This window comes from Brachyistius frenatus, unplaced genomic scaffold (assembly GCF_029030835.1).
Source record: "Brachyistius frenatus isolate BFR_SWC_R1_liver_20210118 unplaced genomic scaffold, ASM2903083v1 Contig_56, whole genome shotgun sequence".
Taxonomy (NCBI): domain Eukaryota; kingdom Metazoa; phylum Chordata; class Actinopteri; family Embiotocidae; genus Brachyistius; species Brachyistius frenatus.
In genome coordinates this window covers 1,558,723-1,583,451 of record NW_027210655.1, presented here as the reverse complement: position 1 = coordinate 1,583,451, position 24,729 = coordinate 1,558,723, and the positions used below count along the sequence as shown (strand labels likewise).

The 24,729-nt window shown below is 45.7% G+C and overlaps 1 protein-coding gene across 2 annotated transcripts in view; it reads left to right on the top strand.

Moving 5' to 3' along the window:
• mapk8ip1b (mitogen-activated protein kinase 8 interacting protein 1b) overlaps positions 1–24,729 on the top strand; it is a 47,752-nt gene that overhangs the window by 11,926 nt on the left and 11,097 nt on the right. For both annotated transcript variants that reach the window (XM_069705432.1, XM_069705433.1), the window contains exons 2-5: positions 4,485–4,596; positions 15,981–16,238; positions 21,326–21,407; positions 23,351–24,487. In XM_069705432.1, coding sequence (XP_069561533.1) covers positions 4,485–4,596; positions 15,981–16,238; positions 21,326–21,407; positions 23,351–24,487 — 1,589 coding nt within the window. The remainder of the gene's footprint in view (positions 1–4,484; positions 4,597–15,980; positions 16,239–21,325; positions 21,408–23,350; positions 24,488–24,729) is intronic.

Sequence of the window (24,729 nt, the reverse complement as noted above, 5' to 3'; positions counted from 1 at the left end):
TCCTGTCCAGGTGGTTTATCTCCTAGCTCTTTCATTTTTCTCCGCCCCTTTCCTTCCCGACTCTCTCCGACCTCTCACCGTCCGCTGACTCCTTTTGCAATTTCCTCGGGGGGGAGGGGGAGGTTTGATCTACAGTTACGACATCAGTCTCAGTCCCCCCCCTCTTCCTCCCCCACACCTTCTTTTTGTCCTTGTAAAGTCTAAATTACCTGTCAAACCCTTCAGGGTCAAAACCACCTCAACGTACTCGTGTCTGACTGGCAGACGAGCGTTCCTTTTTGCCGTCCTCTCCTTTTCTTTTTCCTCCCCCCCTTCTTCTTCCTCCTCCTTCCTGTGATGTTAACAGGAGAGTATCGATCGTGTACCTTTCCCCGGCATCTGTCTGCGCAGTAGTAGAATACATTAGTCGTGGGACTGATAAGTTTACAGTTTGGGACAGGAGAATGTCCCCACCCCCCTCCCCAGAACGAGAAAGCCTGTCGGTGCAAATTCGGTCGGGGACAAGAAAAGAGCCCGGACGGCGCCTGGAGCCACATCGCGGCTCGGGCGGCGGTCGGAGCTGGAGACACAACAGCAGAACTGATTTAGGTGAATAATTATCGTGCCGTCATAAAGTGAGGCATTTGTTCGTCGCTGGAATTGTTGCGTTCTTCTACTCTAATTCACTCGTGATGTAGAATTTGCTCCAAAAAAAAAGGTCTAATCTTCTAAGTGGAATAATAAGATGCCTGCCAACACTACAGCATGTATTTATAGAGAGAAGCATTTCATGTCATTATAAAGCAATCTACGTTGAAAAAGCAAAACAAAACCTTAAATCACTTTTTTTTTTTAATTAAGTAAACTATTACACAAAATGTTTGACATCGATGTCTCACTGACAGTTTATATTGAATCAAAATTAAAAAAATAAAAAATAAAAAAGGTTCAACCATAAACATAAATTTTAAATGAACAAACTCGTAAATTTGAGCTTTTGGAGCGAGGAACAAAAATATGTTGAATGAATTGTATTCTCTTGCGTTCATTAGTTTAATCTACTTAAATCAGACACTAAGAGGCTTTTTCACCGATGTGAAGTGATTTCGATCGGAGAATTTACACCGACTCGGCGCACCTTTTGGCCTTTTGTGGCTAATTGTTTTGGTTTCTGCGGCTGCTTGCGAACCGTTTGCTCGACCCCTCCGCCTTTCAACAACTCAACAAGGAATCGGAGAGCTAGAAGGGAAATTACCAGACTTCGCATCGATCTGTTGGACAGGAACACTACTTCAAGGGAGGTGATGCCGTTACTAAACGTTTGAATCTGGCAAGATGGTGAGCTTTGCTTAAACGTTAACCAGAACCACTTGGCAAGCTAAACCGCAAAGTGTGTTTTTGTCGAGTCACCAAAGCTTGAAATCGAAACAAAAATGAAAGCATTAGGTGTAAGGCGTGGTTGTCTTTCTCTATTTCCTGTCAAAGGATGCGGGGGGGAAAAAAAAGGAATGAAACCAATAATTCTTCTTGAAGACGGATGGCGAAAGAAGTTCAAACAGATCCATGTTTATGAAGCGCCTAGTTTTTTTACTGGCATGTAAATGTCGGCGAACCATTTGGTGCTGTAGTGAGTATATTTACAGTACAAGTTACCGTAGCTTTATTCTGGGTACAAAAGTGCGACTCGAGTACGAACACATATTTTCATACTTTCTCCCATTTTTAATTTTTTTTTAATTTTTTTTTAATTTTTTATCCTCTTTCCTTTCCTTTCTCTCTCCATCCTCTCCGCCCGCCTCCTTCAGGGCCTCATTACAGCGGGGAGTAGACGCCTCTGCCCGGGCTACTTAACTCCCGTACCCGTCCGCCGACACGTGATGGCTCCAGACGGTCGCGGCTGTTTGCAGGAGGAGACGACTGCAAGCGTGGCGGTAGCCAGATATGACATTAACGTCGTGCATCTGCAGCCGCGGTGGGGGGTGTGTGTGCGTGTGTGTGTGTGTGTGTGTGTGTGTGTGTGTGTGTGTGTGTGTGTGTGCGTGTGTGTGTGTGTGTGTGTGTGTGTGTGGGTCAAAGAATGCAGGTTCACCAGGTTTCTCTGACAGCTCGCTCCTGATGCTCCCGGCCCGCAGGGTAAAGAGATAGCAGGCGGACGTAATTTCAGATGCCGGGGGGGGGGGGGGGCAGCTGAAGCATTGTTTACTGGAAGTTAATTGAATCCTGCCCCAGACAGCAGGACGGTACGTTACCCCGCCCGACACCGGAGGGATGTCAAGGGGTTCGCCGCTGCGAGAGCAACCGAGACCCTACCGTTCTTCCCTTTTGTCCTAATCCTCATTATTTATTTTTTTTATTTTTTATTTTTTTTATCTCGACAGGTACTGCGATGCGAAGAGGGAAGGAAACGGTAAAGTACGTCAAAGTACAAGAAAGGCTTTCGTCTCTCGGTGCATTACGCGGCTCTCGACTCTCGCCCGAGGCCGGCGCTGCGCAACAAGAGGGTTGTTCAGCTTCGACAGAAGCCGCTGCGCTGCAGCGTTCCCTGCAGCCGGCACGAGAGTCGCTGCGGTTCTGGTCAGCAAAATGACGAATCCAAATTGGTTTCTGGTCACCGCGGCCCGTTGTCCAGCACTACCGTCCGCGCTGACAGTCAAACGCGGTATCTCAGGAACACCTCGAGGGAATCTCTTCAGATGTGGCACACACGTCCAATTAGATTAAAGGATGAACTGATTTGATTTTGGTGGCAAAAGGTCACTGTGACCTCACGAAACACCAGAATTGGTACGCTAATAAAGACAAAAGTTCACAAGAAATATATGACGGGATAACATTTTGAAGTGGACTTCACTGTAATAACATAGTGTTCTGCGAAGACACTTTTCCAGCCATTATTTTAACACCACAGCTCGAAACTGGTAGTCTGACTCGATGGATCGTCGGTGGGATGAAGCCCGCCATCAGTCAGCTGTTTTCCGTCTACGTTTTCCTCCCCTTCTGCTATCCGCGAGTCATTGCGTCGAGAAACAACAGCGACCTCAAAAATGCTTAAAACGGCCAAGTTTTGACAAAGACGCGGACCAAGCCAAAAGGCAAACCTGCTCGGGTCTTCAGGCGTCCCGAGTGCTCCGTCTCCACGTGCACCAAAACAAGTTCCCTTCTGACACCATTTTTCAAAAGACGCCGTCTCTGCATCCTGGATTTAGCGCTTCCCGAGGAGACTGTGATTAGAAATCCAAAAAAGCCAAAGCGTTTTGGATGATTTAAATAGTTGGAGCGAGACCAGAATTCGCGGCTTCTTTGCAGCAACATCTACATTTGAAGCGTTTTCTTTTGTCGTGGCTAAAACTTCACATATATTGCGCAAGTTGTTGGTGGCGACGTACAATCGTGAGGCTGTAATTGTAGTTATGCTTTTTTTTTTACATTTATGCAGCATCCATTTTCAAAGAGATGATTATTTCATAACTATAAATCTGTTAAAGTAACTCCAACTTTTTTCATTTCTGTCATTGAGCCCGTTATGATTTTTTTTTTATTTTTGTCACCGCCATCGCCGCGGCGACCGTCTGAGCTGGATGGTGTTTTCCCTTCCGCTCCCCTCCAACTCCGACGTCTCATCGCTGGATTAAAGATACACAACGTATCTTTAATCCCGACTGCTAATAACGCTTAAACCAGCAGCCTGTCTGTTGACTGGCGAGCGGAGGATCTGAAGAGTTGCGCAACATGTTTTTAATTTAGGTCCTACTTGGGATGAATGAAGTGAAGTTGCTGCCAGTTGGGAAAAAAAAAAAAAAAAAATCTGAAATGCCTTTCACAAACAGCAGATGGAGATATTCAGAGAACCGGCCAATAATTTAAAAAAAAAACCTAAAAAAAAAATACTCTGAGCCGGGTGATTGTTTTTGGTGAATAAAAGCAGACGTTATGCATCAAAGAAGAAAGCTTTAGTGAAGCAGTGAACAGCAAATATCTGAGACACTCTGGTGTCAGAATGAAACAAATAACACTTTAATGTTTGCTTCTTATAAGCAGTTTTAAGGAAGTGGTTATGAATGTACAGCATTAATAATTACAGTTTCTACACGAATCCTTTATTGAACATTAATGTCTGTTTCAAACTACACTGTCGATGTAATAAATATTAATGTGCCGTCAAGTTAAATATTTATGTTTCACCAGAACGATCGGTGGCATGACTAACGCTACGTTGTGAATGGATTTCCATTTTGATCTCATCTTACAAATGCTTACGCGGTTACAAAACTATGAGCTTAATATTAACAGTACATTTGGTAAATATTCATCTATTAAATAATACAAGTGTTAATATATATATATTTTTCTATATATATATATATATATTCAAGTTTTTGGTGACTCATGTTCGAACGTTTGAAGCGTCACCGTACAGAAATAATTGGGTCAGCACGACGTTCTGAGACGAGCGAAAGAAGGATGAACAACTTTCTTTCTTCCTCCTAATCCTCCCTTTCGACCAGGTTGACCCACGACATCAGCCTGGATGAATTTGAAGATGACGACCTGTCGGAGATTACGGAGATCACCGATGAGTGCGGGATGAGCCTCAACTGCAACGGCCCCGACATTAAGGTAAGATAACTCGAGCGCCGGATTCTCAAAGCTCTTTTATTTACATTGAAATCAGCGTAAAGCGAAGAACTGCGGCAGGATTTCAAGGTGGCGGTTATGAGAACGTTTAGAGTCGGGTGACGTCGTAGACTACGGTCTCATTTGTCGCGCCCGTAAAGGCCGCTGACAAGGAGATCAAACGTTATCGGGATTGAAGACTTGAGTAGAGGAACGAGGTGTGAAACCCACGAGGCACGGCGAGCTGCAGCATCTTCAGCCTTTCAATGGAAAACAATTCACTGCTGCAGGATGGGCGATAGAGAAAAAAATTTGAAAAAAAAAATCAAATGCCACGACATCTTTGACCAAATATCTCCATTTTGATATTGTTACAGTATTGTAAGGATGAATTGGTGCTTTCACAGAATGTTTACACGATGAGATTCATGATAAATAATCATCAGTAGTGTGCTTTAAGGGACTAAGTGCGTTAAGGCAAATACTAGAACAGCTACGACAATCTGTCCATGTCCTGACTTTAGTGTAATGCAGCCTTTAAAACCAACCAACCAACCAACCAGCCTGGTCGTAATGCCTCACTCCCGTCAGAAGGTGGCAGTAAAGCGCCTAAAAGCTTTCTGCGAACCGCCATTAAACAACATCCGGCAAAAGAAAAAAAAGCCTTAAGCCGAAATACCAACGAGGACCACTAGAGGGCCGGCTCCGAAAAGCCTTTCGGCTCCACAGACTCCCATTCAACTAGTCCCATAACATTTCTCAGCTCGCCCAAATATGGTCACTTCCTGCTCCAAACCGCTCCGAACTAGCAAAGATGGCGCCGGCCAAACGTCCGAACTCCGGGCTTCGTAACGGCCGTTTCACAAACCGACGGGCGACGTCGCCGCCGGTCAGAGCTTCAGAGCGGTTATGGAATAGCACGCTTGCACAAAATTCTCATCCTTAATATCTCGTCTCATTTCACATTTGTCGATATATCGTCAATACATTGGCAATTCTTCAATCTTAGTCAACTTCGTCATATATCCCCACATACAGTAGTTGTTTATGTCCAGAGGACAGCGTCCCCCTACTGGTAGAACCAATGAGGACCGAGAGATGACGTTTCCGCGCCAACGTCCCTCCGAGTACAGTTACAAAATAATAACCAGCTCCTTCAGTCCAACACATTATCTCCACTCTCGGCGCTTATGGTTATTGTAGTAACTTTTAGGAGACCGCTCTGCACTTGTCGGCGGCGCTCCGTCGGCTGTTTGAGGAGCTTCCGTCTCCGTAGTGTTTTGCCCCGAACAGCTGCTGCATTCAGCTTCCTGCCGGCAGAAGGAAATAAAGAGGCCAGAGGCAGACGAGGCCTGACAGACCGCGACAGAGATGCTCTGTCAAAAAAAAAAAAAAGACAAGAAGAAAGACCTTGAGTCTGATCGCATGCGATTGCCCCGGCTCCGTCCTGGGTGTCTAAATAATTCACTCTGAGCTGTTTACTGTTGTCCTACAAGATATTTTTCATATTTATTATTTGAGCTCAACAGAAGCCTGTTTTTTTTCTCAAGTATTCTCAGCATAGATACGAGTGGGTCATCATGAAAACTGGAGCGGTGGGAGAGAGAGAGATGTGGAGTGGTACAGAGAGGTGGGGGAGGTGGGGTGGAGGGGGGGGGGTAAATTTATTATTCTGTCAGATCTCTCCTGCTCTGTTCCCACTGAAACCATCATCACCTCCTCCTCCTCCTCCTCCTCCTCCATTCAGCTCTCCTGGCGTAACCTAGGCAACAGGAGGGTTGAAGGAGCTTCATTATGTGTCGTTTATACAAGCAGACGAGTGATTTCCTTTTATGTGTTTTTTTTTGTGTTTTTTTTTGGGTGACTCTTATTTGATCGTTTCACCGAGGCAGCGACCTGACTGACGAGGAGAATCGCTCCGATGTCGCCGGGGGTGCCGGGAATATTTTTAGGTTTAAAAAGCCGGGTTCGCTTTCACTGCTTTTTTTTTTTTTTTTTTTTTTTTCTTTTCTATCCAGGGAGCTAATTATAGCTCAGATTACTGAATGTGCAGCATTTCTACGCTAGAGGTGTGAGTGTGTGTGTGCGTTTGCGTTTGCGTGTGTGCGTGAACACTGATGACTCATCCCCTTGCATGGGGGGGGGGGGCCTCGCCGAGATCAGAAACCGAAAACGCTTCTCCCGACCGCCAAACAGAAGACAGTTGTGACAGCAGCGGCAGCAACAAACCTCACGTGTCATTGAGTTTCGTCACTCTCAGGACACCAAGCTCGCCGTGTGCGGAGAGACTGAAGGCATTTCAGTGAAAGGGGGGGTGGGGGGGGCTTTTTTTTTTTTTTTTTTTTTTTTTACTGGGAAAGAGCAGGCTCTGCTGGTTGCAATGTTGTTTTCTTATTTGTTGATTGTGGTTTGTTTACTTCTGTTTGTTTTGTTGCCCATCAGTTGTTGTTGTTGTTTTTTTTTTAACGAGGCGGCTCGGGACGCTAACAGAGACGAGCATCGGGTGTCGAAGCAGATATCAAACCGAGAGAGGACCGAAGGTTGAAGGTTTTTAAAAGCTTCATTTAGACTGGGAGTGGATGAACGTCGGTAGAATCCAGGCGGCAAACCTCTCAAATTGGTTCGCGACGTGACATTTTGATGACGCCTCGAGTCGCCATCTTGGTTCCATATTTGGACGAGCTGAGGAGAAGCAATAGGATAACTAAGCCTGCCCAACTATACCAGCAACCTCGCTGTACTCCAGGCCTGTCAATCAAACAATGGACGATTCTCCCTTTGGAGCCTAATTTCCATTTAATAATGGAATAATTTTCAGAAGAATGACCAGAACACTAATCGGGAGTGAATTTAGCTAAGGACTTGTGGAAGAAGAAAAAAATGTCGTGACTTGGTATTTGATGAGCAGCTGACACTTTTTAAATGGGAGTCTATTGGAGCCAGCCCCTACTGGCCCTCAGCGGTATTGCACTTCAAAGGCACTTTCGCGTCGGCTCCACTTTTTCTAACCCCGAGGCTATGTCCATTTTTATATACGGTCCATACGCCCAAGATCCGTTTCTTTTTAAAAGTAATTATGTCCGATAACTATTTGTGCCGATCGGTAACGAGGTGAATCAGCTATAAATGACATCCGTGTCACAAAAAAAAACATTCACCAAGTCCTGCTTGCAGCTTCTTTTTTTTTCTTTTAGCTCATAGTTTTGCTTCTCTAGTCGCACATAGTTGGTTCGGTCTTGAAACTGAAGCTCTGAGAATTCAGACAAGCAAAGTTAGCGACTCGCGACAGCAACAAATATTTTTCGCAGCAGTTGGTGGAGACCAAAGCATGAGACAATCAAAGACTGAATCGACTTGATCACGCAGACTGACAAGACTTCTCTGTCATATTTAATCGCAGACATTAGAGACACTGCTTTTGCTTTGTCTTTCCATTTTAAAGCGCGCAGCGTTGTGATGGAGGCCCACGTCCGCTTCAAAAAAAAAAAATGTATGAGCGGGGCGGCTGCAAAGCAACGAAGAGGGGAGCCCTCGGCGTCGCTACGCGCAACGAGCGGTGACCTCACCGGTGAGCTCATCATCCCTGGGGGGGGTGTTTCAGGACCTATCTCGTCTCATCAATAATGGACGGTCACATGGAGGGGAGCATCACACACTCCAGACGGGCGTGGCGTCTCCCTCACAGCGGGGAGGGGCGGAGGGGGAGGGGTCAGAAGGGGGTTGTAAATATGTGTTTATGGGTTATAAGTGAGGGTCGGAGGGGGAGGGAGGGGGGCAAACCGAAGCACAGACATTTGAAATGCGCCGTTACGGGTCAAAGTGGGTTCAGGTCACATTTTCAGATATGAAGGCCAGTTTAAATTTCTTAATTTTGCCGACTCCAATTTTGTTACTGAAAGTCGACTTAAGCCCAAAAATGTTTAAAAAAAAAAAAGAAGTCCTATTTAAACCCCCGGGTTTAGTTTACTGCTCCACACGGGGGGGCAAACAATAAAGAGAAAATGAACGTACGCTGTCCGAGGCTGATTAACCAAACCAGCTTTAGAACAGCATCTCTTCCTCATAACTTTCCTATTGTTCCTCTTTTGACACACCTGATCCCACAAGACTGTAAAACCCCTGCATAGACACGCTGGTCTGTTTTTCTTCTTCTTTTTTTAAATTTTTTGTATCTGCAGAAACTGAAGGGCCTTTGTAGGTCACGAAGAAATCAATCTGCATCACTAATGAAGGAATCTGCTCTGGATGCAGGACCATGTTGAGTTACTGGTGCCCGACTTCATTTTGCTGGTTGAACACAAAACGCAGCGGCTTCACACGACGGGATATATCCATAAAATTAAACAATTGTTTGGATTATTAAATGTAATCCAAGAAAAATAAGCAGCGAGCTCTCGGAAAAATAAAATTGACACTTCTTCTCAGACAGTTCTGGGATTTCAGCATCTCCTTTCTGACATTGATTTAATCACCTGGAATCACATTAATAGGCAGAATAATATTCTGTGTTTTCATCTTGCTTTTCAAACAAAGCTGCGTCTTTTTTTTTTTTTGTCTGTTCTCAGCGTTATTTACCAAAAATCTCCGTCGGATGTGTTGAAAACACAAACACATATTCACGAAAGTGACTCGTAGTCCCTCATAAAAAACGAACAGCTGTTTTTGTGGCCAGAAGCCGAAAACAAACCGGATTTTAATCCGAATTAACGCGCAAATGCGTGTGGTCACCAAAAGGTTAATGCGGAGCAGCTCGGGTGCAGAATGAAGCATAAATGGACGTGATGTCCTGCGGCGACGTGAAATGACAACATGAATTATCGGAGACGGTGAGGAGAGGAGAGCGTTTCCATGCATGGGAGGCTGAATGGATTAGATTAGATTAGATCAGATCAGATTAGATTAGATTAGCAGTCATTTGTCGTGTGTGGAGGGTCGAAGAAGTCATATGTCTGGGTGAGGTCAGAGAGAGTGGGAGATCACATGTAAGTGACTGCAGGAGCACGCACACACACACACACACACACACACACACACACACACACACACACGCGCGGACACACACACGCACGCACGCACGCACCGATTTAATACACGAGAGGGACGCTCGTTCTGCAGTTCGGTTTTTCTCTAATGCAACAGACACTAAAAGGAAACATAAAAACAAGCTTTGTTCTCAGTGTTAACGAAAATGATCAAATCCAGAAAAGCCATTAGTGACATCACACAACTCCTCTCCGACACGTCGTACCTTATCTCATGAACGTTTTCTTTGGTCATCGTCTTTTGTTGTATTTCCATTCCAACATTGAGTCACATGTGATCTATAACTCTTATTAATTCAATCTAATTATAGATTATAAATTATAATCAGTCAGAAATTTGTTGAGGATTGAACACATTTTGTGAAGGGTTTCCCAGAATATGCACGTACGTATATAAAATATGGATTTAAAAAAAAAAAAAAAACATTTGAAAAAATTCGTTTGTTTTGTTATTTTCTGAGAAAAGGCTCAGAAACTATTTAATGTATTCATATTTCTGATGTACAACACAGCGTCAGCAGTATTGTTTTAAAGCCTCCCGAGCCCATAACGATGCTTTTTTTTTTTTTAAATTAACGCTTTAAAATATCAGTACGAAACTGTATCAATTAAACATCAGTAAAAACGCATCGTATTGACCCAGAAACGGAGAGTGAGTGAGCGAGTTAAAGAGAGAGGAGGCAAAATAAAAAAAATAAAAAACTAGAAAAGAGAAGAGCGACGCAGTGAGAGGTTAGAGGAGGCGAGAGACGGTCCAGCACAACACTTCCAGGAGGAGAGGCAGCCTTATTTCCATGGCAACAGTGTTTCTCTCACTCAGTGCATGTGTCAAAGCTGAAATGCAGGGTTGGCGCGCACACACACACACACACACACACACACACACACACACACACACACACACACACGGCCCCCATAGATACTGCTCACGTCACCTCCACATGGTAACAGCGGAGAGGAAGCGGCTCCTTCAACACAAACAAACAGGAGAAACCCCGTTCGTCTTCATCACTGACCTGCTGTCACATCGGTTGCCGATTACCGACATGTAGTCGTTTGCTGATATTTATGCGTCGCCGTGGACACCAGCTATAAGTTTACCGAGGCTGATCAGTTTGAATGGCAGCAATATTTTTGCAGCTTTTACATTACCGTGCTTTTGCATTAGTTAAAGTGGAAGGCTTTTGCTCTCTCGCTCTCCTGGGATTCATTTAAAAGCTAAAAAATAATGAACACACTGACGGCAAACTCTATTTCACACATTTAACAGACACAGAACAACACCGGCGTTCATTCTGAGGTCCTGTTCTCGGGTTTGGTCTCCACTAAACACCTGGGAGAAAAAAAAAAACATCTGGCAGCTCGATGTTCTTCATCTCCACCAGCTGGTGTACTTTTGGTTAGAGAGGAGTAGAACTAGTTGAGCAAACATGTTTCAGTGCTACCAGCTGCTGCTGTAAATGAGATTGATGCAATGAGCTGAAATAAGATAAAACAGTCGGGAGAGCAGAGAAGCAACTGCAGCAAGCGGTCCATCTTACGTAGAGCTGCAACGAAATCGTTGATTAGCTGATCAACAGAAAATCAATCCCTACCTGTTTTGATAGTTGATTAATTGAGTCTTTTTTTTTTTTTGAATGCAAATTCTCTGATTGTAACTTCGTAAATGTGAATATTTTCTGGGTTTTTTTTTAGTCCTCTGTGACAATAAGATGTTTTTTTTTTTGGGGGGTGGGGGTTGTGCACCGTTGATCAAGACATTTTAAGTGTCATTTTCAGATTATGGAAACACAGATTGACATTTTTCACCACTTTCGGACATTGTAAAGGCCAAACAACGAATTTAACGATCAAAAACAAATATTCTACCGATTCATTTATAATGAAAAAAGTTTTAAGAGTCATTCTAAATGTGTTGGGGCACCGTGTTGTCTGCTCGATACAGATTTAAACAAATAACTTCAACTAAATATGAAGCTGTATATATGTGCATAGGTTGTATTGATTTTTTTTTTAATTGTGTCTATTCATGTCTGTTTCTGTGCATGTTCATTGAGAGTCAAATTCTTTGTATGTGTAAACATACCCGGCCGATTAAGCTGATTCTGATTCTTAATTGGACTTTAAATTATCAAATTTACATCAAGGTCAAGTACAAATTTCCATTAATTGTCAGATATATTTTATGTATTTAATATGATTATATATTTAATATATCTAACAATATGCCTTTAAATCCTTTCAAAGTTTGTATGTGCTGTGTGGTTCGGATATTTGATGGTCGGATGTTTATCCCTAAGTGTAATCGACTGCACCGGTTCTCCAGCTCAGCTGCAGGTTTCAGGGGGCGATTTTGTATTTTCAGCCTCGTCATGTCTCGTTGTGTCTGACCTGTCGGCTGCGTGACGCCGCTGCCGCTCGGGCTTCTCTGATTGGACGAGAGCCGAGCGTCACGGCATCTTCAGGGCAGCAGCATCTCCTCAGCCACTGAGCCCCCTTGTCTCCTAGCAACAGGGGGGGGGGGGGGGCTCTCTTAAAGGGGCCAGTCATAATTTGAGGTCATAAAAACGCTAAGCGAGGACTGGCACGGTTGACGACCAGGGTGTCGATTTTTCGAAAGGTGGGAAGGTGAATGGAAGGAGGGGAGGGAGAGAAGGGGGGATGGGGGGGGACAAAAGGGAGACAAATAATGACATGAAGACATTAGAGACAGCGAGACATCGGTATGGTGTGACCGAATTAAAAAAATATACAAGAGGAGAAGAGGAGGGTCGCAGGATCATCTTCTTCCAGCTCATCACAGAAGGGGGTTGTTAATACGTACTTATAGGATGGATGAGATGGATGGATGAACATGGACAGACTCACTGGTAGATTAGATGGATTGATGGATGTGGACAGACTTCGTGAAACATGCTGGATGAGTAATTGATGATGGGAAGGAAAGCGATCACTGCAAATTCAATAGCGGTTGAAATATAATCTAACTCCCCCAAAACAGACAATTGATTTTGGATTATTGCGCAAAAGGAAAACATATTGGGCAATATCTCCTTTTTCTTTTCAATGTATTTTTCCTCCATGACCTAATATTGACCTTTGGTGGTGGAATCAGCGACGTGATATTGATCTTTTTTAGTGTGACACTAAATGCTTTCAGATTGGGGCGGTAAGCTTTAAAAAAAAAAAAAAAAAAACGCACTCTATGAACCCATCATCTCTGACATTTATTGTATTTTTGGAAGAGCTCTTCTCTGATGGCTTTCGTTTTGTTTCATCGAAGACATTAATTTGTGTAAAAATCATAGCCCTCATCATCGTCACCCGGCAGCGGCGTTTCAAACGATGCGTTTACGTGCGATCGACGGTAAAATACTATTTCGAACATGTGGCATCTTCACACGCGGCTGCATCTTTGAAGTAAAATACAGCTCTTCAGGCTATATATTTTAGAAAAGCATTTATAATGTTCTTTCTTTTTTTTTTTTTTTATTACGTCTTAAAAATGGGAACTTTGAAAGCAATAAGAATACAGCTGCACAAATAATACTCCAAATTAATAACAATAATTAAAAAAAAAAAAAAAGGTTTCTGGCTTTATTAACCAAACGCAGCTGCGGCGGTACCGGCGCTGCGGATAATGACGGCGTCGTCCGCGGTAACGGAGGTTTAAACGCTCGGCGCGTAACTTACGGTTACGGGCCCCGGATATGAGCCGCTTACAGACTGAACGTGAAATGTGGGTCGACATTGAAAGGGCTTTTTGTTTGTTTGTTTACCTCACAGCTCTGCTGTCAGCTGATTTCCTCCTGTAGAAACGGTCCAAGCTTTTGGTGAATGTGATTTTTTTTTTTTTTTTTTTTTTAATGGCGGCTGAGTTTTCACACAACTGTTAATCTTACGATCTCTGGATCGGGTCTAGTTCAACTCCTAAAGATTTTCTTTTGAGCTTTTTTTTTTTAATTATTTTATTTTTACCTTAATCCGAATTAGATACAACAAAACATTTGATTACATTCTGTAAATACACTAAAAAAAACGAATTTGACAAGACTTCTATGTGACGAGTTCAGAATGTATAGATATGAGATTAGTGCTCTAATAATTAGGTTTTATTAGTTCAGTCTGGGACGATCCTGCTGGGTTTTGGTTAACAGTCATATATTTGGACTTTCCTTAATCGTGACTTGATTTTTTTTTTTTTTTTTTTTTATGCAGAATTGCAGAAAACATGATTAATATTTCCCCCCCAGAATATAATCCCCCATCGCCCAGTGGAAGCCCTCTCAAATCTTAATAAGCTGCCGTGTGACACTAAAACTATTTTAGGTTTTGAGGCGTGTTAAGTTAAAGTGACTCAAACCTCCCGACTTCCTTTTTTATTATTATTATTTTAATTTCTGCGTGTGTTGAAGTTATTAAGGGGACAGATTAAGATGTTTTTTTGTTTTAGTTTTGTTTTTGTACATGCACACGTTGTTTTGCATTTGTTCTGCGCATCTTTTGGGTTTTTGTGTTCGTTTAGAGATTTGAAGCAAAATGGAAGCTTAAGAATATAATAGGCTTAACAGTGACTTCGGTGTCAAAGCGTGTACATCGGCGTGTGTGTGTGTGTGTGTGTGTGTGTGTGTGTGTGTGTGTAATAGTGATAGTAAGTGAAGCCGACTACTGGCCCGGTGCCCTCTGACTTACTGTCTCTGAAGCAACACTCATCGTGTCACTTGTTTTGGTTTCAGCGGGAGCGTCAAAGTGAATCTCGGCACAAAATTCAATGCGATTTATTTTTTTATTTTTTTTAAACTATCGAAACCCTGATCGGTATACGTCTTAACAAATAACTGTAGCACTTTATCGTTATGATGGTGTGTGACTAGCGTTATCCCAGACCGGAGAAAATAAGAGCATGTAGTAGCTGACGTGTGTTAAATGCGCTGACTCGTCTAAATCTGCATGTATAGTTTACTTAATTGGTTGTTTAGCTTGTTGGCATGCTAACTTTTGCTAATTAGCGTGCCGTGTCATTCATTTTTTTTTGGGGGGGGGGGTATTAAAGGGAAATATAAATTTTGACCCGATGACAGACTGACAATTCATCCTTTTGAGACGCTACATGTGTGAAGCTAACTTCTTGGCGGGGCATTTAAGTAGTTTACAATAAAAAAAAAAAGATAAATAATACATTTAAATAAAAAAAAGAATCTCTGTCACAAAAATAACTCCTTCCCAAACTTTAAACTGCGCATCATTAGGCATCTGCGGGATAATATCTCGATTGTCTTCACTCATCGTCCAACCGGTGCGGTCGAAATAAGTCCCGCAGTCCCGGTCGCTTCGCGACGTACCGGACATCCCAAAATAACAACGGCACGCGATGAAACCCGTCGTTTCTCTGCGCGACAAAACGTTTTCAAGTCTTTTGGTTTTGAAACCGAAGCTGACTCCGGCGTCGTCTCCGACACGGCGTTGACGTCACGTCCCGCCTGAGATGAAAAATAACCCGACAGCCGAGTTGTGAGCGCACGTCCTGTCGAATCTCAAATGTCGCCGTCAAACGAAAAGGCCCATGAGTGCCCTCAAAAATAATGTATAAAAAGATAAATAATGTATTCCAAAGCAGTGAGACAAAAGGTTTGGTAAAAAAAATAAAAAGACTTAACCGAGCACAACGGTGATATTTCCGTCGGGCACCGAGCGCATGTTGTTGTTAAATCGTAAGAGCGTCCCGCAAACACGGTTTAGATGCTGCCGCGATCTTCACGCGCTCCTCTACGCCGACTCAAGAACTCAAACGCGATGAAATTCACCAGCGGTCGTTATCAAAAGGACGGAGACTAAACTGACAAAACAACAACAACAACAACAACAACAAAAAGGTGTGAAAGTGCCTGCTGAGGAGCAGAGCAGAGCCGGGGGGGTGATGGTGGTGGTGGTGGTGGTGGTGGGGGGTCGTCTCTCTCGCTTCATTCCGGCAGGTTGAACGTCGGTGTGTGTGTGTGTGTGTGTGTGTGTGTGTGTGTGTGTGTGTGTGTGTGTGTGTGTGTGTGTGTGTGTGTGTGTGTGTGTGTGTGTGTGTGTGTGTGTGTGTGTGTGTGTGTGTGTGCGCGCGCGCGCTAGAAATAGTCTCCGTCTCTGCTTTAAGCAGCACCGGCGTTGGCAGCGAGAGTGTTACAGGCTGAAGACAGCGAAGCCTCTAATTGGTCGGCTCAGTCTCCTCATCCCGTCCACACACAGTCTCTCTCTCTCTCTCTCTCTTTCTCTCTGTCCGTCTCTATCTCTCTCTCTCTCTCTCTCTCTCCTGCTTTCTCTGACTTCGACTGACGGCCGCTCTCCTCCAATCGCCCGCAGGGCCGTGTGAGGCGGGGAACCAATAGCATGTTGGGGAGGGCGGAGCTGGGAGCCGTCGGCCACCTCCAGGCGGAGATGCTGCATTTGGACCTCATCGACGGCGCTGACGATTACCTCGGCGACACAGAGTCCTCGAAGGCGTCCGCCATCGCACCGCTGCCGGTCACCAAGGACCCCGGAGCACCTGTGACCATGGATACCTACCGGCCCAAGAGACCCACGACCCTTAACCTCTTCCCAATCGTGCCACGCACACAGGTAGGTGTCTGAATCACACACACACACACACACACACACACACACACACACACACACAGTTTCTGACAGATGGCTGCACATTGATAATAAAAAAGCATGAAGACAAGAGAAAACGTTGCTTCGGCGGAAGAGATTTCTTCCGTCTGTGTGTGCGTCCGCCTGTCTGCTTTCCATATTACGTTTAAAAATGGAGGGCTGAGTGACCGACCTGCTTGTCATCAACACACGATTCACTACAATTGTTTGTTTCTCTGACAGGATGTGTTTTCTGGACCGAACAATAGCCTCAATTGTCAAGTCACAGATTTTTTTTTTTTTTTCCCCCCTTGGTGCCCATCTCTGTTTGTGGTTCAAGGCTGCTGGAGCTCGTGACTGTGTGTGTGTGTGTGTGTGTGTGTGTGTGTGTGTGTGTGTGTGTGTGTGTGTGTGTGTGTGTGTGTGTCCACATATGTCAATCTCAAGAAACAAGAACCAATCTCAAGAGGGAGGACATTTTGTCTTCAAAGTTGATGTTTGAGGGTCACTCTTGGTTGTTGTTTTTTTTTAGCTCAGGGTTACAGTTTGGACAGTTTCAGCGAAGGTCCTCAGAAGTATAGCGACGCAAACATGAGTGTGTGTGTTTATGGGAGAGGCTGTGTGTGTGTGTGTGTGTGTGTGTGTGTGTGTGTGTGTGTGTGTGTGTGCGTGTGTGTGTGTGTGACAATGTCAGTATGCATAAGAAATTGTTGGTATCTGTATGTAGCAAAACAAGTATTTTCTGATCTGGACGAGGACATCATTTGTCCTTTGTCTGTAAGCGTTACGTAGAATTATTCAATTAAGATCAAATAATCCGTTTGTGATGTCACAATGTTGTGATTAAGATTCAGTTTGGGTTAAAATAAGTGCTTTATTAAGATTGGAGACATTGTGATTTCGGCCATAGCCACTACATGTTTAAAAGCATGGGGGGGGGGGCGGGGTTGCTTTGTTGTCATGGTAACAATAATTGAACATATGTCACTCAAACGCACTTGCTGACGATGTTGGTCCACTTGGGAGGACAGCGTCCAACGTTCATGTAAAACACAACGTATGTGCACAAAGTGACAGAAGGAAATCTTTCCAAAATATCTTACTTATTATTATTATTATTATTATTATTATTATTATTACAGCATCATTTCTATTGGTTATGAAATCCTTAAATTAGCATCTCCAGGTCCAAAGGGCAGCCTTACTGCCGAGAGGAAAAGAGTAAACTTTGCAGCAAATGTTGCGGTGTCACCAAAACTAATAGTGACGGTTCATCACTTTCCACTGCGAGAATCCAAACAATATGAAGACAAAGCATTCAGTCACTTTAACAGCGACGCTGAACCCAAAACGAAGCCTCTAGCCGGCCGCCGACGCCTCGACGCTCGAGGGAATTAAAACCATTTGAGGAACGAGGTTCGGTGAGAATTAACAGATGGGAACGGACGAGGCGCGCGTTTACATTTCCGCATCATCATTATTTGGAGACCTGACGGTTTTGCAACGGAAACGCAAAACGCCTGTATGGGTGGTACTCTGGTTACGCAACACGGACAGTAACGTACATGTCGGTGAGTTTGCCCGTGACTCTAAAACACGCACACGCACACACACACACACACACACACACACACGCACACTGTCAACACGATCAACCGAGCGGCTTTATATTTGCAAGCGCTTTGTTCTTTTCACAGTTTCCGCGAGGTGGAAACAAGCCGACTTTACTCGCTTCCCTGCTTTTGTTCTTCTGTGTGTGTGTGTGTGTGTGTGTGTGTGTGTGTGTGTGTGTGTGTGTGTGTGTGTGTGTGTGTGTGTGTGTGTGTGTGTGTGTGTGTGTGTGTGTGTGTGTGCGTGTGTGCGTTGTTCGAGCTGTCAGAACTGGAAAGTATAAAATAAATAATTGCTCTCGACTGTTTTCCTTCTTGAGAGCTCTTCCTGTCTCCTGGGATGTTTGTTGACGCGCTTCATGCAGCAATTTGAAAAAAAAAAAAAAAAAAGTGAAGCGATGTTTTGAAATATTCCGACGTCAAAAAGCGCGACGACCTCTTGTGTGAACTCTTTTGACTCGGTAGCAACAGAGCCACATTTGTAATATCAGCTTCTCGCATCCGTGTAACGACGTCATCTAGTCAGTAAATTATTTGCTCGAAGTTTTCACTCTGGGGGAGGGGGGCTAAAAAAAAAAAAAAAAAAAAAAAAGCTTAAACCGAACTACCCGCTGGTCGGAAAAAGCTTCTTTTTTTTTGCCGTTTTATTCCACAGACGGTCTCAGCTGGGAAAAGAGATTCGGCCGAGAGTGAGACAGATGTCCGTCTCGGCATCTCAGACGGGACTCCTCCGTTTTAATCCGCGTCCTCCGTTTTAATCTGCGTCCGACTTTAAATCGCCGATCTGACCGCGGCGCAGTCCTTATGGCGAAGTGCATGTGGGGGTGAATGAGTGTTTGATCTGGAAGCTCTACTTACAGGACTGAGTACCGAATTTTAATACTAATTAGTATAAACAAAAACAAAAAAGGCTTCATGATTTTACCAGAACATTTCTATAGCTGGGCTGCATTCACGGTGATCAACGTTTTTGTTTTAAAACATCATTTTTGTGACGTTAGAGCAGAATTAAATCTAACATTTAGGCCACGTCTGTAAATTGTAGTGTTCAACGTGACTTGTTTAAGGAACATCTGTAAATTGTTGCGTCCAGTCACATCTTACAGGCGAGACGTTTAAAAGGAACAATCTACTAATTAGTAGCTGCAGAAAACAACCTGGGTTACGCTCTCCCCCTTCTAAACTGCATGAACATTCAAAGAGTGTAGTTTAATTCTTATTTTAAAATGTATTTCAAAAATCGGTATCAAAAAAGGAATTGTTGAAAGTTAATGCACTGGTATCGGATATCTCTGAACAATTTCTATTCCCATAAATAAGTAACAATTAGTTTATATTTCTTCAAAATAATTCTGAGAATACTTTTTTTTTTTTAAAAAGCTCTTTCTGCTATTCATATCAGTAGATTTGCCTTTTTCTCATTATTTGTTCGGCATTTAGCCTTTTTTTTTTTTTAAATACAGGACAGACGAGTGAGGTGAGTCAGTCCGGATTCATTATTCATCTCCATTTTCCACTTGCTGCGAAATTCAAATACGTTCAAAGTTTTGGGACGGCTGAATGGGACGGGCTGAGACAACTGTCAATCAAAGCAACCCCTCCCACAAAAGAACTCTTGTTTATTACCAGATATAATAACACTGATTCGAGGTAATAGCCGAGATCTGGGAACGCGTACTTGTTGACGAGGTCACGTATGATCAGAGTCACGTCCGTGTGCATCTTCAGTCCTGAATAAACGCAGTCACGCCGCATCGGCATCAGACCGAGTCATCGCCCCGAGCGACGCTCTACCTGTCACTACGGTAAAAAAAAAAAAAACTTTGCTCCCACAGATCGACGCTGCCCAACCTGCTGATTCACCCGTCGCCACGGCAACAGCTCGGTAGACGGGGGAAGTGAGTCACCGCGGTGCGGCGGGCGGACAGAGGACTCAGGATAAGATCGTACCTCCGACGCGTTGTCGTCGTCGTCGCCGGAGTTTCCAGTTCTTCTTCTGTCCGCTCAGCTCCGTCTGCTCCGTCTGCTCCACCCCCCCCCCCACCACCCCCCACCCACCCCGGATGTCGAGCCTCAATTTAAAATGTCACAAACCGTGACGGATACTTCAAAGGGCTCGTGTCTCGAATCGCCTTCAGATGCGTCATTCTGTTCCCGAAACATTTGCATGACGTTTCAAGTAGAAACGGCAAAACATCCGCGACTGCAGCTTGCTCGTTCAGAGTCGTGATCGCGTCCACCGGGTCAACGAAGCTCTCTTTAACTTCGCGTTAAGTAACAGTTACTTAGTAGTACATGACTGTAGTTTATAAGAGACCAGGTCGGCAGTGTTACATAACACCTGTTGCATGTGGATGCTGCTGACATTCATGAGCTCATATTTGCCCCACGTTGTCTGTTTTATAGGGTTTTTTTTGTTGTTGTTGTGGTTGCATATTTATTTTTTTTGTTGTCTTGTCTATTAATTCTGCACAGCGGGACGGTGAGAAACCGTTTTTTTTTCCCCACCTCGTCTGCACGTCCTCATGTCGTACGGCGGATCGACGTGAAAGAAGTTGAAGTTAAACCATTCAGTCAACGCTTATTCGTCGCAAACAAGATCAAATTCGAATTGAATGGCGGCTGACAGGAAGTGTTTCACTGCCCTCCGTCGCACCTCCGATCGGCCGCGGCGGGTTTGTGGTCACGTGTGCGCCGAGTCGACACTAACAGCGCTGAACAGTGACCGACCGCACCCTGCCTCAGCTCTCGTACATCAGCCGAAGTAGCTCTTTAAATGAGATTACTCAGATCCTCTCCTTTCATTAGTAACGCTATATCAGCCAGATCTTTCCCTGGAAAAAAAACACAACAACAACATTTTCAATTAAGTTTCTTATCTGTAACTTTTGAATCCGACTGTTCTGTCGCACATAGTATTCGTTTTAAAATGATTTTGTTGTTGTTGTTGTTGTTGTTGTCAGCGATTTGGATGAATTGACGCATGTAAGAATTTGAAAGAAGTGAAAAGTAACTAAGAAGTAAGAAACGAAGAAGAAAGTGTCAGGGACTCACTACAGTGTGTGTGTGTGTGTGTGTGTGTGTGTGTGTGTGTGTGTGTGTGTGTGTGTGTGTGTGTGTGTGTGTGTGTGTGTGTGTGTGTGTGTGTGTGTGTGTGTGTGTGTGTGTGTTCCTCGTAGCTTTGGGTAAAAAGGTCTGGTCCCTTTAAATGCACAACACGGAGCACGGACAAAAGACTCCCTGCTCATTCAACAGAATAAAAGGTTTGTGTGTGTGTGTGTGTGTGTGTGTGCGCGTGTGCGCGCGTGCGTGTGTGTGTGTGTGTGTGCGCGCGCCTACGAAACGAGAGAGAGCGCCAGAGAGAGCGAGGGAGGGAGACAAAAGTTGTGTCCATTGTGAAGGGGGTCCACTTAGTTTTCAGTCCATGTGTCTTTCTCACCACTTCCTTCCTTTTCCCTTCAGGACACGTTAAACAACAACTCCTTCGGGAAGAAATACAGTTGGCAGGAAAAGGTTTCGGGCTCGTCGTCGCCTCTTAAAACAGGTGAGGCTTTTGTTTTGCATTTTCACCAACATCGAACTCCTCGAACGCTCTCTGGATTTCCCCGTTCAGCCAACGATAACTTTGACTGCGCAGACCGCCGCGCCGTCTCCGGTCACGTTCACCCTCCTGCTGCGCTTAAATCGTGTGTGATTTGCATCGAGTCCGGCGGGGCTGCGCGTTCCCCCCCCCCCCACACCCCACTGATCGTCGGTGACAACGTTAAGGCTCGGATTAGCTGCCGAGCTGCTTTAGGAGGAGCCGAGCTGGTGCGCGTTGGCCGGCTCGGGCTTACAGCTCGCCGGGAGCCGTCACAGGTCGTCGCTGCAAGCTTTTGTTTGAGTCAGCCGTGCGAGGCGAGACTCGTCTGACTCGCTGCCAACTAATGAAGAAAAGGGAGATCGTTACTCCTTTTTAAAACACACATTTAAAAATCAGGTTCAATAAAAAAAAAAATTAAAAAAAATTGCCTTTTCAAATTGAATCAAGCCACGGAGCAGAATAGGTGAATCCACACGTTATACTAGGGTGGATAACCCCTTTTGCTCGCCTCGTGTTACCAAATAAATTGAAATAATTAGCGATTGTAAGCAAACGCTGAGCTAAGTTGAGCTATTTTCAGTGTTTGTTTAGGTTTCACGAGGGGACTGCAGCTCGCAGCTAAATCTGGCGCAGAGCATCTCCCCTCTTCTTTTGAGATGAATGTATTCGGTACACGGTCCCTGCTGTAAATAAACGTAAAAACATTGCAGCCAATTTGCCGTTTAATATCTCCGATTCAGAATTATTGAAAAGCCAGAAGGCTCATGACAAAAGTCCCCAGCAAAGGAATAGAAAAAAAAAAAAAACTATGCTGGGAAACGTTTCAACAAGGGGTCATTTCAGGGGTCGTATATATTTGGACTCCAGCCCAGATCAGGGGTGCCTCAGGGTACCTGCTTTCCCCTCATTCATTTTCACTGTCACAAATTCTGTTATTTAATTTTTTTCTCTCGCACTAAATAATTCTCCGGCTTATTGTGATAAAAAAAAAAAAAAAAAAAAAAAAAAACTGCAAGATTTGTTAATGAATACAAATGCTGCTACTACACAAATTTGAATTATACACACACACACACACGAGATCACATGACCCTAACGTCGATGAGTCATCGGAGAAAACACACCTCAATTTGAGTTGCAAATCAAAGGGATTCGGGGCAAAGAGTGAGTGTGTGTGTGTGTGTGTGTGTGTGTGTGTGTGTGTGTGTGTGTGTGTGTGTGTGTGTGTGTGTGTGTGTGTGTGTGTGTGTGTGTGTGTGTGCGTGCGTGCGTGTGTGTGTGCGCATCCCGACGAGGACTTAATGAATTTCTCGTGTTTTCTCTTGGTATTATGATAAGAGGATTAATTGTTGAACATTTGCATCAAATACCGTCTGCGATGATGCGTTGCTAAGTAACAAGTTCTTTTGAGGAAATACAAAACCTGCGTCGGCCATCCCGGCTCCGTAAATGCCGGAGTCACCCGTCCGCCGTCGCCACCTCCCCCCCCCCCGCAGCTTCGGTCATCGGTGCTGCGTCGCTCGCCGGCGAAAGTATCAAGCCCGGATTTTGTCGGCGATGGATTATGACATAACGCATCAACCACCTTCTCCCGGCTCTGAATTTGAAGAGCGACGGAGGGTTTAACGGCGTAATCCCGACCCCCGTTACCTAACCGTTCCTACGCGTTCCCCCTCTCGTCCCGTTTTGTGCTTCACTTTATCCGACTGCGCGTTCGCTGCCATGTCCGCCTTCACGTCCGGCGGCGCGTTCGCTTGCCGGCCGGCGTCTGCGCTCTCGCGTCATGTACGTTTACTCCGTGTGCGTGTCTGGCCTCTGTTCCTGCCTGTGCGTGTGCGTGTGCGTGTGCGTGTGCGCGTGCGTGGCTGTCGGCGTGTTTCTGCTTGGCTCCGCCCTCCCCCCAGGTGACCTCACCCCTCCGCGCGAGCACAGCTGCCTGAGCGACGAGGACAAGGTGCAGGGCGGCGCGCAGACCAAAGACCGCGGCACCTCCACCGACGCGCCCTGCAGACACAGCCGCGCCTCGGGACACTCGCACGGCCCGTCGACGGCGGCCGCGACGCGCTCCAAGCTCCAGGAGAAGCCGCCCGCCCCGCCGCCGCCGCCGCAGAACTACACGCCGGCTCCGCTGTACCCGACGGGGAAGACGGATGGCGGCGGGCACCACCGCGAGAGGATTCGGTACCACACGGACGTTCGCCTGGAGCCCACGGAGGAGATTTATCTGACGCCCGTGCTGCGTTCCGCCGACGCGCTGGAACAGCCCGGCGCGCAGGACCGGCCTTTCCTCTCGCAGCAGACCGAGCAGGGTCGCATGTCCATCGGCTCCGACACGGAGGGTCCGCCCCCTTACCAGCCCCTCCCCGACCGGACCAACCCCTCCATCTACGAGGAGGACGAGGTCTACGTCCCGCCGCCTTCGTACGCCTCCTGCGTGGAGTCGCTCGTCACGCCGCCCGACGTGGCCGTCGCCGCTCGCTCCTCCCTCGCGCTGGACCTCAGCCTGAAGGGGGCGGGGACGGCGGCCGGGGTCATGCTGAGGGCCGGCTCGTCCGTGGAGTACGTCGACGCCACGGACGAAAGCTACTGCGGGGAGGACGAGGACGTGGACAGGGTAATAATGGACGGGCGGATGAGGAAGGCGGGAGGAAAGGGAGGCGGCGGCGGCGGAGGAGGCGCCCCGCCGAGGACTTCGATGAGCTCCGAGGCCAGCGGCCTGTCGTACGACTCGGTCAAATACACGCTGGTGGTGGACGAGCACGCTCAGCTGGAGCTCGTCAGCCTGCGGCAGTGTTACCAGGGCTACAGCGACGACAGCGACTCGGCCACCGTCTACGACAACTGCGTCTCCCCCCCCTACGAGTCGGCCATCGGGGAGGAGTACGAGGAGGAGGACGAGGAGGAGGAGCACGACGGGCGGGTGGGAGGGGTGCGGAGAGAGGCCACGGCCTGCCTCTCCGAAGACTCCACTCCCGAAGCCGACCTGAGCTTCTCCAAGAAGTTCCTCAACGTCTTCATGAACGGTCGCTCTCGCTCCTCCAGTAAGTCGCTGCCACGGCAACACATTATACCTAGACAACGTGAGAAACGTCATCCCTGAAGTTTTATGAGTGTGCCTGCAGGGTTGAGAGAATAATCAAAAGCTAAGTGATGGGAGGGGGGGGAAGGGTTTATACTCATAATGTTACGTGACATCATTTATTTTTTATGTATTTTCCCTTTTCATTCGTTCACCAGATTCCCGAGACTGGTTTTTTTTGTTGTTGTTTTTTTTTTTTTTACA